Source organism: Typopeltis vanoorti, chromosome 21 (assembly GCF_054136105.1).
Source record: "Typopeltis vanoorti isolate ZY-2024b chromosome 21, IOZ_Tvanoo_1.0, whole genome shotgun sequence".
Classification (NCBI taxonomy): Eukaryota; Metazoa; Arthropoda; class Arachnida; order Uropygi; family Thelyphonidae; genus Typopeltis; species Typopeltis vanoorti.
Window position 1 is genome coordinate 61124196 of NC_143569.1, and position 20546 is coordinate 61144741.

Below are 20546 nucleotides of genomic sequence, written 5' to 3' on the forward strand. Positions count from 1 at the left end.
TGTTGTAATAGGTTTCACGGTATAATAAGAACACAGATGGTTAAGAAAATAACTATTTATTAACTTAAAAGCTAATATTTCGCTGGTATTATATCCAGCATCTTCAGAGCACACAACACAAAGTTTGTTACTAGCCCCACTGTTACACAATCCGGTGTAACAGTGGGGCTAGTAAAAGTGATTGCAGCGTGCAACACAAGACTAAAGTCCTAAGGCGCCACTAGGTGTTGTGTGCTCTAAAGATGCTGGATATAATACCAGCGAAATATTAGCTTTTAAGTTAATAAATAGTTATTTTCTTAACCATCTGTGTTCTTATTATACCGTGAAACCTATTACAACATGTCTGACGAACACATAAGCCTATCCACGCATACTAGCAAGACTCGCATGGGGACGCTAGGAGTTCCAAAAATTTAATCAAAGGTGCAGGGAATCTGGTGTATAAAAAGACTGGTTCGAAGATGAGAAAGGCTTCCTTTTCTTCATCCTGACTGATCCATAGAGATCGAGGACCGAAGTGTCATAAATTCCGGTTGGGAAGATGGAGAGGTCCACAACTGATAGTCATTCCAGTGACAGCTCTTGACCTACGCAGAGATCCTTCACCGGACAGTTCAAGATGCCAATAAAGCCTACCCTATATCCCACCAGCTGCTGCGACTATTCATCGGTGCCCTATACCGCTTAGAGGAGAATTCCAAAACATGGAACGGAGGAGAACCCCCCCCCCCCCCAGAGCGCCGGAGAAGAGAAAAAGGACGGAAGACACATAGCAAGATAGGAAGAGACCAATGTGAGTCTATTTATTCATAATTTGTTTGTGATTTAAGAAAGAATTCCCTATCTAACTGCTAAATTGTCTAGTTTAAGGAGACAGTATTTAGAGTGTTAACATTTCTCATAAAAGTGTGAAATAGCTAATGAGTGAAACATGAGCGTAGTTAATTTCCCTGGGAGAAAATATTGAGCTATTGAAATTTCTTTGATTGATTATATGTGTACTTATGATTGAATTTTATGATAGAGTATGTTCCTGATATCATACCATTGGAATGTTTGAAACTCAGTGAAGTGGATTGTAAAAATATTATTGCTTGGATTATGATTAAGTACTTGAAAGGAATGAGATTCTGAGAGATATATTTGTATACATGCATGTTGTATTTTGACAGATACTAAATAGGGAATGTCAAGCACACCTAACGAATTCATGTTATATGTATAACTTCCTGATAGTTTTAATATAGAGTATGCTGTTTGAAAGTCTAACTAAGTGCGAAAGCATATATTAGAAACCAAGTTGAGTGATTGAGAAAGACTAAGAATTACCTTTCATAAATGAATCTCGTGATTTCATGTGATATGTATAATTATTTGATCAGAAATTAAACTTGTTGTTATTATTGATAAAAATAGTTGTCCGATTCAATCCTTTTGCAATGCACTGATCCAAAAAACACTATTTCGGACCTGATGGTGGAACCCCAATGATTAGTAGTGATTTATGAGTAAATTTTGCCATGACTGCAAACCTTGGCTAAAATGGGATATAAGTGATAAATTGCTCTACTAGGATATAAAAACTTTCTTTTGCCTATAGGGGAATTTCAGAGGTGCAGTCTTCAATCAAATAAATATCTCTAGATCCCAGGCAAGGAAAATTATACTTAAGGTAGAACAATAAAGAAGGGAAATAATAGAAAACGAATGTTAAGTTAAAGAAATATCTATAAGCCATAAGATATAAGAATATATACAGAGACAAGACCCCTTCACATTTACAGAATGAGGAGTTAGCTGGAAAAGAGATCAATACAGCTTGGGGGAGTTTCAAAAACTATCTAGTAGATGCAATGTCTAAATATATTCCAAGGGTGAGAAGGTTAAATAAAGTAAATGTGAGATGGATGAATAAAGAGATTAAGCATGCGATGCAGAGAAAGAGGGCATTGTGGAGCCAGCATGAGCAAAGTGGAAATAACCAATTCCATGAGGTCTACAAAGACCAGGCAAGGAGGTTGACTTGGTTGGTGAGGGTAGCTAAAGAGAGGTATGAACAGCAGTTAGCTAATGAAGCCAAAAAGAATCCTAAGGAGTTCTTTCGATATGTAGCTAGCAAAAGAAAGAATGATTATGGAAGGATGACATTGATTGGAGAAAATGGTATAAAGACAGCTGTTGTGGAATGTGTGGTGGAGATACTTAATGAGCAGTTCATACAGGTCTTTCAATCTTGTGAATGTGACTTCATGGAGAGATTGAGAGCGGTAGATGATGGGGAGGAGAGACTGACTGTAAGTGAGGAGGTGTATGGGGAGTTGAGTAAACTAGATGTTAATAAGGCTGTGGGACTTGATAATATATTGCCACGTATTCTGAAGGAATGTGCCAGGGAGTTGACACCTGTCTTGACATATTTTTTTAATATGAGTCTTGCACTCGGTCAAGTCCCTAAGGAGTGGAAGGAGGGCAAGATTGTGCACTTCATAAAGGAGATGATCGAACTCAAGCATTAAACTATAGGGCTATCTGCGTGCTAGGTGTTGTGGTTAAGTTGTTGGAGAAGCTTGTGAGAACTAGGATCCAGAGTTGGGTTGACAACAATGGTATCATATTTCATGGACAGCATGGATTTGCTAAAGGGAGATCGTGTTTTAGTAATCTACTTACTTATTACAATAAAGTGACTGCTTCCTTGGACAGAGGAGAAGGATACACAGTGATATACTTGGATTTTGCAAAGGCTTTTGATAAAGTACCTCATGATAAATTGATAGTCAAACTGGAACGGATGGGGTTGGATATTAGATTGGTGCACTGGATTGGAGATTGGCTGTCTGATAGGTATCAACAAGTTGTGTATGGGGGAGCGATGTCAAGGAAAAGGAAAGTCACTAGCGAAGTGCCTAAGGGATCTGTTTTAGGGCCATTACTATTTAACTTGTATATTAATGATATTGGCAAAGATTTGGATGGAGATATTCAGTTGTTTGCAGATGACGCAAAGTTGGGACGAACTATGGAGAGTAGTGAAGATGTTGTGGCTTTGCAAGAAGACTTGTATAAATTGAGTGATTGGGCAAACAAATGGGGATGTGAGTTCAATGTTGCAAAATGTAAGGTTTTAAAATTTGGAAAACAAAGATGGGATGCAGAATTTATGCTTGGTGAGAATATATTGTTGGAGGTAGAGGAAATAAGAGATCTGGGGGTGATAGTGGATAAGGATCTAAAATTTAGGGGACACATCACCAAAATTGTGAAGACAACACAAAGACTTCTGGGAATGATGCGGAGGACACTGACGTGTAGAAGTAGGGAGATTCTTGTTCCATTGTATAAGGCTTTGATTAGGCCACACATGGACTATTGTGCCCAGATTTGGTCACCTGGTTTTCAGAAGGATGAAGAGATGTTGGAAAGGGTCCAAAGGCGACTGACTAAGGTAGTTTCTGACCTCTGGAATGTCGAGCATGAGGAAAGATTGAGGAGATGCAATTTGCAGAGTCTGGTGGACAGGAAGAAGAGAGGGGGGGTAAGTTGGTATGGGGTTGTTATAGGATCAATGCTGGAGAAGTTCTACAAAAAATAGTGGGAGATCGGGGAGAACCAGAGGTCATCCCTGGAAACTGTATAAAGAAGGTGTGAGTAGGGGAGTGAGAGGTAGGTTTTTTCCGTGCAGAGTTGTAAATGATTGGAATGCCTTGCCTGAGAGTGTAGTGTCTGCAGGGAGTTTCAATGTGTTCAAAGCATGGTATGTGTGTGATAAAAGGACCTTCCAGATGAGTGTTGAAAGTTTATTTTTCACTTGGTTAGACTATAATAAATTTAGTTTAATCCTTTATCCAAGTGTGAGCAAACAAAATTTGCGCCTGAAAGTATCTTCAGGACTGGGGTAAGGCAGTACAACACCGGGCAACTCGCGAGGTCCAAACAATGCCAAATTTCATATTAACTTCTTTTTTTTTTTTAATCAGCCAGCATTTCCTGTAACTTGTGAGTTTGTAATTAATCTGTTGTTTTTTTCTAACTTTGGTTTTCCAAAATAGAGAAATAAATATTTTATTCCAATATTTTTTTTGTTGTATTAAAATAATTAAAAGTGATAAATAAATTTTTAAATAGACAAATAAAGTTTTTAGTGTGTATTTTTTTTTAGTTGTTTATTTGTGCATAATCAGATATCAGGTTGGGAGGAACATGATCTATATAAGAGAGTAGATCGCCGAATAACTTATATATAAGAGAGTAGATTGCCAAATAACTTTTTATAGAAAAGTAACTCGCGTAGTAAAAAAGGTTGACCACTGTTATAAGACTTTGATATAGCCACATCTGAACTAATGTGCACAGATCCTCTTCATTACTTTCACTAGAAGTGAAAGTAATGAAGAGGATTAACAAGCAGGTGATTAAAATGATGACCAATTTGTGGAGTGCTGTCTATAATATGATATGATATGAGAGAAACATATAAGTTTCTACCATATCAAAAGTGGTTTTATAGAGTACATGCTATAGATATATGTCAATGCATGACTCCATGGGAGAAAACAAGGAGGGAGGGGGGATTACCTCTGGAACTTGTATAGTGTGGTTAGCAAGGATATAAGGACTAGATTTTTTGTTCAGAGTGTGGAAAATTAGTGAATTGGGTTGCCAGAGATGGTTGTAAGTGCTTAGTATGCCACACCAACCATTAAGTTAATAATGGTTAGTGTGGGAATTCTATGATGAGTCTGGAAATACTATAGAATCACCATAGTATCATAATATAAGTCATAATAGCATTAGCATTAATTTAAGTTTTGAATTATTGTTTTTCCTGGATGTTTGTAATTGTCTGTGAAAATACTAGTGAGGGTGGTTGGAGGTAGATGGTGTTGGTGTAAATGATGATGGTAGTTGTGGTTCATTGTAGTTGGTGGATTGAGTGTTGAAGATGGAGAGTTGTTGAGTAGGTGCCCTTCCTCGATGAGTCTTTGGACTCCCTGGAGGTGTCACGTAATAATAATAATAATAATTTATTAAAAATTACTTTAAAAAATTAAAACAATTCCTAATAAATATATATCTGTGCATAATAAATTTACAAATATATCTATTCTCTCTCTCTCTTTATCTCCTACTAGTTGTTCATTCATCACTTATTATGAAGCCAACAAATTTAGCCCTTTCAAGGTACTAAGATACTACAGCTTTACAATCTTTAGATGGCAATGTCATAAAAAAGTGCCACAAAATAGCTAATACCTGCTATAAGAACATTAGGTATTCAGTTAATGATAATAATCACAAACCAAAAACAGATAATTATTTTTTTATGCGAATCCTACTTACAAAATGCTAGAAACCTATTACATATTATTATCATGGATAGGCTAAGGATCAGGTAATCCATAAAATGTTGAAGAGACCAAACATAGAACTTTTTTTTAAGCCATTCAGGCCTTTAATAAGCATGATGGTGGTATCAACCAGGTAATGAAATTCATCTATCACCTAAACATGCTCACACACCCATGTCCAACCACAATTCAAACACACAAACAAACTACTGGTTGAAAAGCATAAACACTATCCACTTGCTGGAACACAATGCTGTGCCAGTAAGCTTAGTCATGGCTTGCATTCCAGCACTACTGCCATGCCATAAGTTTTCTGGCAGCAGAAACAATAATTAGTTTCTGAGTTAATATATCTTAAGGACAAAGCTATAGTAATAAATTTAGTTTAATCCTTTATCCAAGTGTGAGCAAACAAAGTTTGCGCCTGAAAGTATCTTCAGGACTGGGGTCAGGTAATACAACACCGGGCTGAGCTAGTTAGCTTGGTCCACCTTTGCTACGAGTTGCCTGGTGTTGTACTACCTGACCCCAGTCCTGAAGATACTTTCAGGCATAAACTTTATTAAATTAATTTGTAGTAATCTATACAATAAATTGAAATTATCATAATATGTTTTTAGTTGTTCAAAACATTCTATTAACGAACACATTGCAACGTCTAGAAGGGTATAAAACACATTCACTCTAAATTTATCTTCTGGCGATTGTGGCGTTTCGTCATGATGCTCGTAGTCAAATTTTCATGTCTTCTTTCGTCGTTGAACTTCCGTACCAGTTTTAAACTCTTGTTCTCCATCCACCTCTTCACTCAGTTCTTTTGCCGTTTTTAGAACTTCTTTAAAATTTGTATCTGATCGATACTCTTGTAAGAATATTTTTAAGTTTTCGATAGATTCTAAAGCAAGTGTAATGTTCATATTTTGTCTTGAAGCATTTTACTCACAGGCTTTATTCTGTTAAGTAAATCATGCCAAATTATAAGAGAACAAATAAATTTGTAGTCCTTCATTTTAGTACATAATGTTTGTGCTTCGTGCTGAGTTTCTTTATTAAAATTTTCATTATTAGAATTTCAAAAAGTGCATCGTAAATTTCTCCTAACTGATATCGTAGATGGCAGATTGCATTAATTTTACTTCCCCATTGCGTTTCTGATGGCTGTTTCAATGTCAAATTTTTTACGAACTTTAAAAGGATTGCCCAACGTTTGTAAGAGAATGAAAAGAAATTATATATTTCTTGAATAATTGCAAAAAAACTAATTTTATCTGCATTCACTCTGGCTGCATCGTTAATGATTAAATTTAGAGTATGAGCAGCACATGGCACGTAAAAAGCTCGAGGATTTTTGTTCAAAAGCAAATTTTGGAGCCAATATTTTTTCCCATTCATATTTGTCCCATTGTCATACCCTTGACCTCCAGATGTTCCACTATTGTTGCACTTAAACCACGTCCTGTGGAATCTGATATATCTGCAAAACCTAAAAAGTTTTCCCTGATCTTGACAATTCCATTGTCACAGGAAACAAAGCAAATAATAATGATCATTTGTTCTGTTTTACTTGCATCAGGTGTGCAGTCTAAAATTATGGAATAATATTTAGATTTTCGAATTGATAATAAAATTGTATCCATGATTGCATTACTTAAAGTTTCCAATATTTCATTTTGACTGTCTTTACTCAAATAGTGTACTCTATTGTTTCCCTGTAGGGCCCTTTCAACATGATTTTCCATAACGGAATCAAAGTTCGCAAACAGTTAGACTAATTTTAAAAAAATTGCCGTTATTCCTTTCATATAATTTATCAGATGATTTATGAAAAGCTAAATTTTGACTACCAAGGAATTTTGTAATTTCAATCAAGCGTTCTAAAACACTCGTCCAATGTTTCTTTTCCATTTCATACATGCTTTGAGTTTGGCAATCAATAGTAGTTTTGTTTTTTAAATTTTTATCAAGTTCCTTCCATTTTAAGAAATTTTTCATGTGAGCTAAACTAGTCTCATGTCTATGCAAAGTTGTACTTAAATTTCTCCAATCGTTATAACCTTCTACAAGACTACTTGATTCAGTAGGTGCGAAAAGTTTGCAACAAAAGCAAAAAACAGAATTTAAAGTTTTGGAATAAATGAGCCATGTTCTTGGCACGAGCTCCCCGTTTTCCATTTTTCTATTATAATACGTGTCGCCAAATTTATGACCATATGTATCTCTGGGATATATTATATTTTTCTTTTGAACAGGCCTCATTTCAATTAAAACAACTCGTAATTTTTCATCAATATTTCCCCATTCACTTGGATCTAAATTTACAGAGACTAACAATGTGTTAGTTTCGTGGTCAACTACAACTAAATCTTCTCCTAACTGTTTTTCACTTAAATCCTGCATCTTGTTATCTTGTTCAACAGTTGTAATAGTACTTTCATTCAAACTGGATGATGTGCACGGTTCGTCAACTCTGATTTCTGATGTATCGAGTTGGTTACAACCTGCATCAGAATATTTTAATATTTTAACAAATTTATTAAGAGCCCCAGTTTGTTTCTTAATATCTGCTTCTTTTGCATTTTGTGCACCAGATAACATTTTTTAATTTTTGATTCAATTTCTATTTTATTCCCACAAGAAATTATTACACAACATGACACAGAGAAGAAACAATTGTCCTTACTGCGCTACTGTCAGTAGCCAATTGAGATGCGTACTGTTATAAATCTACTGTTGCTATACTGTCATTACTGCGACATTGTAAAATTTTATTATTATTTTAACTTTGTATACTTGTAATTTCTATTAATTACTTGTAATGTCTTTTTTCTTTACTTTATACTTTATTCTCCGTTATTCTAATGTAGCTGTGCGCACTTTCTCTCGCTCAGAATCTCTCTTGTTTATATTATTACGTGCTATGTTTACAAGAAAGTCAAATAACATTTATTTACATTACTATGAAATGTACACGAATTTAAACATTAGGGAGATTGCTTTCTCTATCCTTCTATAAAAATTTTAGCAAAATTTAGAACCTTTTTTCTTCAACTTTAAAATACTTTCTTTAACACAAAACGTTATCTACTCTCAGTTTACAAATTTTACATATTAAACTCCAAGCTTACTCGCAAAGCGGTTATCTAAATCTCTGTTAAGTTATCTTTACAAATTTGATATCAACTTCTAACATGCCAATTGATTCTCTTAAGGACACTTCTTAACCTTATTACACATTAAACATATATCTTAAAAGTCTTTCTAATACAACTATAAGAGGAATTATATAAAAGTTTTGAACTTACAAAGGCTCTGTATCTCACAATTAGTCCAAAGTCTTTCACTAAAAGTTCTATGGCAATTCTTTCATCTCAGATCTTCATCTGGAATTTTGGCTTCGGCTATATCAATTGGGAATGTAGCGGGACTCTTACAGTTCCGGAAAAATGTTATTCTCCCACGGCAAAAAGAAAAACTTACAAGCGAAGATACTTCGGGAAATTTGCCTTGCCTTTTCTAAGAGTATTAGATTTGATCTGTGATCAAATCTAATACTCTTTGTCCTAGAGTGCTGCTTCAGAAAGTCGCCTCAGATCAGCTCAATAAATTATTCTTCTTTCTTATCATGAGTTTTTCTCTGCTACGCAATCAATATTTGGATAATTCAAGTCACTCATAATAATAACTCATTTAGTACTCATCAGGATAATTTGATAATGCATTTCTTTTTCACCAGCAACTGAACTGCTGGATCTATAGGCAATACTCCACCATTACTAGAGGGATAGGGAAGGTTCGAGGTTTAGAGGTATAGGAGGAGAGTGTGTTTTGAATACTGAGTACTCTGGATGTCAGTAAAGCTGTGGGACTGGATGGTATTTCAGCACAAGTTTTGAGAGAATGTGCTAGGGAACTGACAGTGCCTTTGACCTGGCATTTCAATGAAAGTCTGGCTGTGGGAATGTTGCCCATGGAATGGAAGGAGGGTAAGATAGTGCCATTGCATAAGGGCGGTAGCTGACTGGAAGTGTCTAATTATAGGCCAGTTTGTGTGTGTCATCCGTAGTTGTTAAGATCTTGGAGAAAGTAGTGAGGGACCGTATACAACATTGGGCAGATGAGGGTAATGTTATCTGTGAGAGTCAACATGAATTTGTGTAGGGGCGCTCTTGTTTTAGCAATATGCTAGCCTTTCATAATAAAGTTACAAGAGCAATGAGGGAAACACATATACTGCCATTTTCTTAGACTTAGCGAAGGCATTTGACAGGGTGCCACATGATAAGCTGATTAAGTTGCAGCACATGGGTCTGGGTGTCAGATTGGTCAACTGGATTCACGATTGGCTATCCGATAGGTATCAGAGAGTTGAGTATGGTGGGGAAGTTTCAAGGAGGCAGAGGGTTACAAGTGGGGTCTCACAGGGCTCAATACTGGGACCTATATTGTTTAACCTTTATATCAGTGATATTGTCAGTGGATTCCAAAGGGATATTCAGTTGTTTGTGGATGATGTGAAGCTGGGAAGGATTATTAGTAATAATGCAGATGTGGTAGCCCTGCAAGAGGATTTGAATAAGCTAGATAGACAGGAAAATGAATGGGGTTGTCGGCTTAATGTAGCAAAACGTAAGGTCTTGAGGTTTGGGACACATCGATTGGACGCTGCATACTCTATTGGAGGAGCTATGCTGGAGGAAGTAGGAGAGACAAGAGATCTGGAGTAGACGATTAATAGAAACCTGAAATTTAGGGGACATATTGCAAAGGTGGTAAAGGTAACACAGAGGATTCTGCAATAATGAGAAGGATGCTGACCTGCAGAGATAAAAGGGTTATCATTCTATTGTATAAGACTCTGATCAGACCACACTTAGACTATTGTTCTCATATTTGGTCCCCAGGATTTGAAAGGAATAAATTAACTGTGGAAAGGGTACAAAAGCAGATAACAAAGATGGTTTCAGGACTGTAATGTTAGTTATGAGGATTGGCTGAGGGAATGTGGACTGCCGAGTTTGGTGGATAGAAGGAGAGATGATATGATTGAGACTTTTAAACACTTGAAAGGTGGTTACTGGGTTGACACTAGGGAGTTCTTTCACTTGGTTGAGCAGCAGGAAGGAGTGATGACAAGAGGCCATCCCTGCAAGTTACGAAAGGAAACCGTGAGCAAGATGGTGAGGAGTGGTTTCTTTGAATCGAGGGTGGTTGAAACATGGAATGCATTACTTGATGGAGTGGTGAGAGCAAGAACGGTCAATGAGTTTGAGGAGTGGTATGATAGACTTTGTGTTTCTTAAGGGGGACCTCCCCTCAATGAGTCCTGATAGACTTTGTGTTTCTTAGGAAGGACCTCCCACGATGAGTCTTTTGACTCCATGGAGGCCTGGATGGTAATAATAATAATAATACATTTCATCCTGTTAGCCTCCACTTCATACCAGATATTTAAAACTCACTGCTACATGGGACATTATTAACAATATTGCTTTCCTGTGTCTGTACCTTAACTGGACTTAAGTCATATGATATCATTAGAAGTACTCCCTCTCCCTCCTCTGTCATTCCTAAAAATAATATACCCTTTACACTCAATTCCAGTTATTAAATAGTGAACATATTAATCTGAACACTCACATTTTAAAGAAAAATTTTAATTTTGCAAGAAAATAAGTACAAAAATTAAACTTTACCTAATAATTTATGAGTGTCCCTCTGTTCAAATAAGTTCATTAATTTGCTTAGGCACGGACTCTACCAACATAGAGCACATTTTTCATATTTCTGCATCTCGAAACCAGACTTTTATAATGGATTGTATTGAGTTATCCTTTTTATCACAATTTATGGAAGTTTTTTTCACTTGGCTGTGCTACTAATTATATATTGGGTTTCACGCTTTATCCAAGTGTTAGCAAACAAAGTTTGCACCTGAAGTACTTCCAGGACTGGGGCAACTCGTGGTAAAGGTGGTATAAGTTCTCATGCCTTAGTATCTCAAATAATGCAAAGCACATCTCCTTGCAGACATGTATAATGCTATGCATTAAGGAAAAGGCCACTACCCTGACCAGTTTCGACCTTTATTGAGGTCTCATCAGTGGGAGCCAGACCCAGAGGTGGAAGTAATGGAGAAGTCATATTTACCTATACGAGTTGCCAAAGGGTGTCATACCCTATTATTCAAATTCTTTGGATTAGAGATAAGTTTATGATTAGAGATAAGTTTATCCATAAGTAAATACGACATCTCCATTACTTCCACCTTAGTATCACCACCTCTGGGTCTGGCTCCCACTGATGAGACCTCAATAAAGGTTGAAGGGTCATTACCGGTCTGGGTAATGGCCCTTCCCTTAATGCATAGCATTATACATGTCTGCAAGGAGATGTGCTTTGTATTATGGGCAAGGGCACACCAGTCGTGTCCAGTGCTTGTGTGCAAAACTTTAGTTGGCACCCCTATACCCAGTAGTGTCTGGTGCCTGTGTGCAAAACTTTAGTTGGCGACCCTATCCCTCCCCCCCTCCAATAAAAAAATCACTTAAAAAAAACGTCTTTTTAAAGTATTTCCTCCTCTTTGGCACCTTTACTATCCTGGCGCCTGTATGCATCGCACACATTGCACATATGGCTGGCATGCCCCTGATTATGGGAGATACTAAGGCAAGTGATGAGAACCTATACCACCTTTACCACGAGTTGCCCCAGTCCTGAAAGTATTTCAGGTGCAAACTTTGTTTGCTAACACTTGGATAAAGGATAAAACACAATATATAATTATCACAATTTAGTTGTTCCAAGTCTATTTATTTCACTATGGCCCACAAATTTTCTATTGGGTTAATGGTAGAAGAGTTACCTGGCTATGGAAGCAATTGGATTGCTGTGGTTTTTGAGGAACTCTTTCACTTTTTTTTTGAAGTGTAGCATGGAGCGAGAACCTGTTGGAAGATGAGTTCTTTATCTTTTTGGATTTGTGGACCATTCTTTTCTCCAAGTGACCAATACATTTTATGTATTGGTCACTTCTCATCATACTGTCAACAAGCACAAGTGCTCCTGGACCATCATTTATAAAACAACCCCAGAATGTTATTTTAGCTGAGTGTTTAGGAGCTTGTTGAAGGCAGGTGGGAGAAAGCCACTCAGATGCTGGTTTGTGAATAGAAGGTACTCGCTCTCCTTGGACAAAGAAATGGCTCTTGAGTAAGTGTAATTTTCCTTTTCTGTCAGGAGAAAAGGTACCTATCTCCCTAAATCTCTTTAAAATCACATTAACAGTATCCAAACCAACATCATACTCATTGGCAATTTGTCTTTGAGTCATGGATGTGTGTGCTGAACACACATCCATGTGTTCAGCACACAGGTACATATTTCTGGACACTTTCTTGGAGATGTATCCATTTTATAGCTACACAAAATGAATAAAACACTATGAATGTCAACTTGATTACACTATTAGAAACACACAACACTATTAATAAATATCATAGAGACAGTTAAAACATGCAGCATGAATCAAAATAGTGAACTAAAACCAAAACCAAAATTATTGTGAACTGAAACAAAAACCAAACCAAAACCAAAAACTTTACGAAAATTCAGTTTATTTGGATTAATTTGTTTACTACTGAACATGATATATTCCAGTGAATGTTAAACTTCCCAAAATTTGGGAAACTAATTCTTAGGCATCCTGTGCAACACATCTAAGGCTAGCTAACAGAGTCCAAAGGGGGAACCCCTCACATGACTTTAGGCTTTCAGTCTAATGTTTTCCACTTAGTGTTTTGCAAATCTGTGTGTATTTTTGCAATTTTAATATTGTTTCCTTGACAATGTCTCAGTGATTGAGATGAAATATAGGAGTGACCAAAAGTGTTGGTTAATTATTTATATGTGCTATATTTATTCCATTAACCCTCATAATGAAAAATATTTATCAGGGCTTTTCAACTGAAGGTGAGTTGACCAGTCTCATACAGAGGCGTAAGGGTTTTCGTCTTGCAAAACAGGCAAACTGGCCAGAAGAATAAATACATACAATTTAGAGCTATAGCAGACAATGTGGATAGGACTACCTTATTATAAGCATTATTGTGTTTCAAAGAAGCCAAGTACTTGGCTGTGATTAAGCCTAACATGAAAGGGAAGATTTGTTGCTTTTGTCCATATACTAACTGTACTTAGAATTTTTATATATGATCAGTTAATACTCCAGCAATTCATTAAGAAAAGATGCTTGTTTAATTATAATGGCGCCAGTTGTATAGACTGACATAGTCCAAGACAGGAGGTTGTGGAGGAGACTTACCACAAACAGCGACCCTACTTAAGTGGGAAAAACTGCAGAAGAAGAAGAACAAGTTGTATAGACTGACAATTTGATTCCAATTAAAATATTTATGGTAAACTGTTGTGACTTCAATGCACATGTTGGAACAGATGACCAGACATGGAGGGGTGTGGTTGGGAGGAACGACGACCCTGACCTTAACACGAATGGATTGAAATTATTGGACTTCTGCTGTACTAACAGCTTGTCCATAATGAATACCTTCTTTCGGCACCGAGAAGTCCATAAGTATACCTGGTACAAGGATACACTTGGACAAAGGTCTCTGATTGACTTCTTTATAGTCTCAGCAGACCTATTTTCCTCAGTGTTGGATGTTTGTGTGAGGAGAGGGGCAGAACTGTCAACTGACCACCACCTTGTTGTCTGCACTCTACGGCTTCAGAAACTAGATGCTACCATCAATGCTGGTAGGCCTAAGCAGCTATACCACGTGAAATGGGAGGCACTGGAAAATGAGGCTGTGAGGAAGAATTTTGCAGATGACATTTCCTCCAGGTTCAAAGAGATTCCCAAGCGCATACTGCAGATGTTGAGGAGGAGTGGGAGCTGTTCAGAACAGCTGTCACTGCCTCTGCACTCTCATGCTGTGGCAGAAAGCAGCTCGGCGTGGCGACGGACAGTGAGAAAAGGACACCTTGGTGGAACCAAGAAGTCAAACAAGCTGTCTGGGCAAAAAAAGGAGGCCTCCTTACATGGCTTAGGGTCAGGTCACCTGAGATGCATTTCTGGTATGCTGAGGCAAGAAAAGCTGCTGCTAAGGCAGTAAAGACAGCAAAGCACAAGGCTTGGGAATCCTTTGGAGAAATTATTATTATTATTATTATTATTTGACACCTCCAGGGAGTCCAAAGACTCGTCAAGGGAGAGTGTGCCAACAGCATCGAACGATTGGTCCCCTTCCAACTACTAATCGCGCTCAAACTTACTTAACTGAGCCATTAGTAGCAGAGGCTCTACCAATCAACGAACATGCCGGCAATATTAGACTCATCCTATGCAAATGCAAACAAAGTATTCTGGCAGACCATCCGCAGCCTTTGAGGGAGGAAATTGTGCACAGCAAAGGCAATTAAGGCCTACTTTTAACAACTGAGAAGGATATCCTCCACAGATGGAGGAAATACTTTGAGAGCCTTCTTAACCCAGGTGGACCAGTGGCTGTGGACATCCAAGAGGTGCAGATCAGGGCGATGACTAGTCTCACAGCAGAACAGGTCCATTTAGCAATAAAATCACTAAAATTGGGCAAGACTAATAGTGATGATGAAATTCAGCCCGAAATGCTAAAAGCCTTAAATCAAGATGGTGTTCTCTGGCTGACTTGAGTGTGTCAGGCTGCTTGGATATCTGTGCGGGCACCAAAGCAATGATAGACAGGCATAATAATACCAGTCTTCAAGAAGGGAGACCAGAGGGATTGCAGCAACTATCATGGCATCTCTCTGCTCAGCCTGCCTGGGAAAGTGTATGCTAGGTGCTTGGAAAGAAGGTGCAGGAGCATAGTTGAGTCAAAGTTCCAGGAAGAACAATGTGGCTTTCGTCCTGGTAGAAGCACAACTGACCAAATCTTCACTTTAAGGCAAGTCTTTGAGAAATCTTGGGAATATGCCAAGAATGTCTACACATGTTTTGTAGACTTGGAGAAGGTATATGACGGGGTTCCTCGGGATAAGCTTTGGCAAGTGGTACAGGAGTATGGAGTGGATGGCCAACTATTAGCTGCCATCAAGACCCTGTATGATGCCCAGAGTTTTGTGTCAGGGTAAACAGCACAAAGTCTGAACCTTTCACAGTTGGCCTCCGCCAAGGGTGTGTTCTGTCACCTATCCTTTTCATAATATTTATGGACTGGATTGATAAGCACAGCGGAGACATTGAGTGTGTCAGAATTGGAAGATGTAGCATTAGACGTCTGCTTTTTGCAGATGACCTAATTCTGCTTAGCTCTTCTACAGATGTCCTCCAGCAAACCCTGGATAGGTTTATAGCTGTTTGTGCAGAAGCCGGAATGAAGATCAGTGTGGCCAAAACTGAAACATTTGTGGTCTCAAGACAACCATCTCAGTGCACTCTACATGTGAGAGGAGTCCCACTGAGGCAGGTGGAGAAGTTTAAATACCTTGGGTCCATATTCATGAGTGATGGAAAGTGGGGCGTAGAGCTAGATACTCGATTTGGCTCAGCAAGCGCAATATTGCGGGAGCTTGGCCGTTCAGTAGTATTGAAACGGGAGTTAAGCCAGAAGGCAAAGCTGGATGTCTTCAATATAGTCTATGTCCCCATCCTCACCTATGGTCATGAGAGTTGGGTAATGCCCGAAAGAATGTGGATACGAATCCAAGCAGCTGAAATGAGGGTTCCTTCGAGGGGTTGCAGGGTTGACAAGACTCGACAGAGTCAGAAGCTCTGCAATTTGGGAAACCCTCAATACTCGACCGTTGCTTCTCCGTGTTGAGAGACAGTTATGTTGGTATGGGTACCTGGTCAGAATGCCACAAGAGAGGCTCCCTCAGCAGGCCCTCTTTGTCAAACCAGAGGGTGGGAGGCCAAGGACTCGCTAGATAGATTATATCCAAAACCTTGGGTGGACACGTTTGGGAATCCCACTAGAACACCTGAGCTTGATGGCAGAGGATCGTGACCATTGGAAGTTCCTCTTGCAGCTGCTGTCCCCACAACCCAATTAGGAAAGGTGGGACTTGAAGATGTATGTATGTTTTGAAGAAAATTATCATTTGTCCAACCCTCATGGCATATGGGATAATTAGATAAATTATCCCCTCTTCATTAGGAATCTCTTCACAATGAAAGATGATAGTCTTTAATGACCTGATTAAATAAATGCATCTCTTATTATCCATGAATCTTGAATTGGTAAAGAAGATGGGCAGAAATTTTGGGAATGAAATTTCACAGTAGATAGATAAAAATTTATTCCTATATTATAAAGTATATTTTTAGAATATAGTTATTTAAAATTTACTTACATCATCTTCTTTAGTGCCTCCCCAAAAGTTGGACCCACCTCCATAACTGAAAAAATGATAATTATTGTGAGGAATTAAATTAAGCAATTTTGAAAATAAAATAATAAAACTGTCTCATCTTTATTGAAATGCAAGGAAGTTTGTCTAAGCTAAGTTCTGTTTTTATGAAATTTGCACCATTTGAAATAAAAACTCAGCCTTGTTAATTAATAATCATATGGCATTTGATTATGCAGCAAAGATTTCATCCAATCATCATCCAATTCAAGCAAGTTTTGAAAATAATATATAATTAAACTGTCTAATCTTCATTTAAAAGCAAGGAAGTTTGTCTAAAATAAGCTATCTTGTTTTTACATTTGCACATTTGAAATAAGAAATTAATCAGTAATGCATTTGATTAAGTGGCAAAGATTTCATCCAGTCTCAATGTAGCAGGGAAGTAAACGTGGGGTAAAGCTAGCTAGCTAATTTGTATGAAGAACTAAGTTTTTCCTGGTAGGAACTCCTCTGGCAGATAGATAGTGATCCCCTATGGGCAATGTTGCACCACATATACACAGAAGAAGGCAAAGCCATACCAATGTTGCATATATTTTGCCAAGAAAACCTTTTGAATATGGGCTCAGCCTGGATGTCCCAGAAGGTGGAAAAAGGAGAGATGGAAACTTCCAATGACATTAACAAGACTGATGAAGCTAGATTAAAGCCTTTGGGATGCTAATCTTCTGATAGTTAATTTTAGATGAAGTTTACCTTGTTTTACTAACCTACATAAAATAGGAACATAGAATGTAAGAAGTATGTACTGAAGCAAACTGGAATAAGAGAGAAAGGAATGGGTCACTTTGATAATGAAGAATTTAGGATTTATTACCCTGGATTAAAGGCTTAGAAGAAAAGAGTGACATTCCAAATAGAATGAAACGTACATCCTATTATGTCACACTCATACAAGTGTATGCGGTGCAATCAAATGAAAAGAAAGTAGAAGAATTTTGAATTGTATGGAAGACAGTGACAAGCAGCAAACAGTACTGATAAAGAGATTTTTATTTTTATTAATACTGGAAAACTGGAATATAAAAGTGGAAGAAAAGAAGAATTAGGCAACACTTAAAAAATTTGGTTTATGACTGAGGAATGAAACGTGAAAGAATAGTGGGTTTTGGGACAAAAACAAATTCTTTACTATAGACAGTCCAACACAATATAAAAACAGATTATACACAACTTCATCAGATAGTGAATATAGAAATCACACAAATTATACTGTTGAAAACAAAAAGGTGAAGTGCCATTAAACAGAAAAAACATAGCCCAGTGCAGACTGTGGAACAGATCATGAATTACCGATTGCTGAAGTCACATTGAAATGAAGAGCTAAGAAGAAATGAAGGGATGTATCAGATTTCATTTAAATCACATAAGTGAAACATTTAAGGTAGAAGTTGGAAAGAAGTTAACAAGTTTGGATAACACAGAAAGAGATTGAAAACTATAGGAAGAAACAAAATATACAGTAAGAGAAGAAGAAGAAAAGAAAATTCTAATTAAATCAACAATAAAGAAATATTGTAAATCACTTAAATATAAAGAGCAAATAGGCTTCATTTTTGCAATATAAACATTATTTAAATTAAGGGGATATTAAATCCCACATTGTTTTAAAACCGAATAAGAAACTCAAAGATTGGAATCAGAGAGTTTCATGACAAATATAGTATAGTAAACTATAAAAGTATCGCGACTACTAGCGTAAGCTAATACACGTAGCTAATGAGCTAATGCACTATATTTGGTATGAAACTCTCTGATTCCAATCTTTGAGTTTCTTATTCGGTTTTAAAACAATATAAGGATTTAATATCCCCTTAATTTAAATAATTATACATCACTCAGAAGAGATTATTCAAATAGCAGAACAAAGAAAGAAGCAAAATGAAAAGCTTAGTCAGCTGAATGCAGATTTTCAAACAAGTTAGAAAAATAAATATCTAAATAAAAGGTGTAAGGGAATTGAAGAGAGTAACATCACAAGAAGAAGAACAAGAGATTTTAGAAAGATAAATGAAGTTACAGGAAAGTTTATCTTAGATTGGAAGTAATAAAAATTAATTAATTGATAGAAGAACTGAAAAAGGCAGAAAGAGTATGAAGAGAAATTGTATAATAAAGGTATTGAATTTGTCGAAGAACCTATGATAATGAATAGTGGGGTGATAAGGGCAACAGCTGCCAAAAGCAGGAAATCTTCATGAGATGATGGAGTGTTAGCAGAATTGCTGAAAGTCAGCCAGGGGCAAATACAGATATTAATTGAAATCTACATGTTTCAACAGATTTTGAAAAAATAAATATACTAACTTAAAGATGGGAAAACGCCAATATTCCTTAAAAATGTGAGAAATACAGAACTATGCATTGAATTCCAAGCAAGTAAAATTTCCATCCAAGTTATGTTGAAAGCAGTAAAAAAAAAAAGGCTGGCCATGTGAGAAGAGAGAAATGATAGAACAGGCAGACAAGTTTTAGCAATAGTAGAGGAACCAGAGATTAGCTAGAGAACATGAGATGAATTACAAAAAGAACAAGAGCATTTCAAAAGGAAGTATTTACCTGTTACGCTGATTATGAGAAGCATTCAACTGTGTTAATACTAGACTGTGGAATGTGATAAGAGACAGAAATTATTGAGCATTTGATTTTCTTAAATCAGAGAACTGTATGACAAGGTAAAATGAAAAGCAATCTTTTGAGAAATAGACAATGTTCAAGCAGAGAAAGGGATAAAGCAATGGCATTATATTGCAGTCCTATCTTTTTAATATTTACAGTGAATATATTATAAGAACAGCTGATTTCGATGAAGATCTTACTAGAAAAAAAAAATTGAGATAAGCAGATGATACAATCATCATGGCAAAAACTAAGGAGGATCTGGAAGCCTAAAGTTTTTCTCACTTTAGAGAAAAACAGGCTTAATTTAAATACTTGTATTAGTAAGACAAAAGTGGTTGATCTCTTGTTGATTTGCTTGAATTTTGATCAAGAGATACAAAACAGAAGTGATTGAAAATTATGAATTACTGAAATCCAGAATAAGAAATGGGATAGTATGAAGATGAAATTAAAAGGAGGATAGTTATGGGGGAAAAAGCTAGGTTAAATTTGACAAAAATAATGAAATATAGAGGTGGCGCTAGTGAGCCAAGCGCAGTGGACGTGTATAAGAAGAGCTTCTGATTGAGATAAGTTATTCTAGGAATAATTAAGTATATATGCGTAATTGTTTGAGTAAGAGCGGCTGTAAACGTTGTGCACTACCGGTATTATTAGTGTGGGGATTTTTCTTGCCTAAACTTAATTACAAAATCGTTATTATTAGACCTAGTAACCTACAGGGAGAAAAAAAAAAAAATGGTGGCAGCATTGTCATTCCATGATTTTAATTTAGATTTCAGTCGTTTCGTTAAGTGTGAGGTCTGTTATATGTATTCCTTCAATTACATAAATGATTTGTGGATGTTTAGCGCGGATGGAAGAAGGGTGTGTGTGCGAAGTGTGACCTGAACAAGGAACTGAAGAATGCAAATATGAAATTGATGACAGAAAGACAGAAAGTGTTAGTAACGATTGTGTCGTGAGTGCACGTTTGAAAGAGAGGCGAAAAAATGTTAAACAATCAGGAAAAAAGAAAAAGAGCGATTTGAAAACCGTGACGGATGTTAAAAGGGACGAAAGTGAGGTGAGAGTGGTGGAAAGAAACGAAATTGAGAGAACGAATGAAACTAGAAATGGCATGACGTAGAAATCGCAAGTGAAAAAAATCGACAGAATAAA

The 20546-nt window shown here is 36.9% G+C and overlaps 1 protein-coding gene across 1 annotated transcript in view; it reads right to left on the reverse strand.

The window, feature by feature from the left end:
• LOC150094898 (diacylglycerol kinase delta) overlaps positions 1-20546 on the reverse strand; it is a 566581-nt gene that overhangs the window by 118505 nt on the left and 427530 nt on the right. The window contains exon 21 of the mRNA XM_090411584.1: positions 16704-16749. Within this exon, the coding sequence (XP_090267710.1) occupies positions 16704-16749 (46 nt within the window). The remainder of the gene's footprint in view (positions 1-16703; positions 16750-20546) is intronic.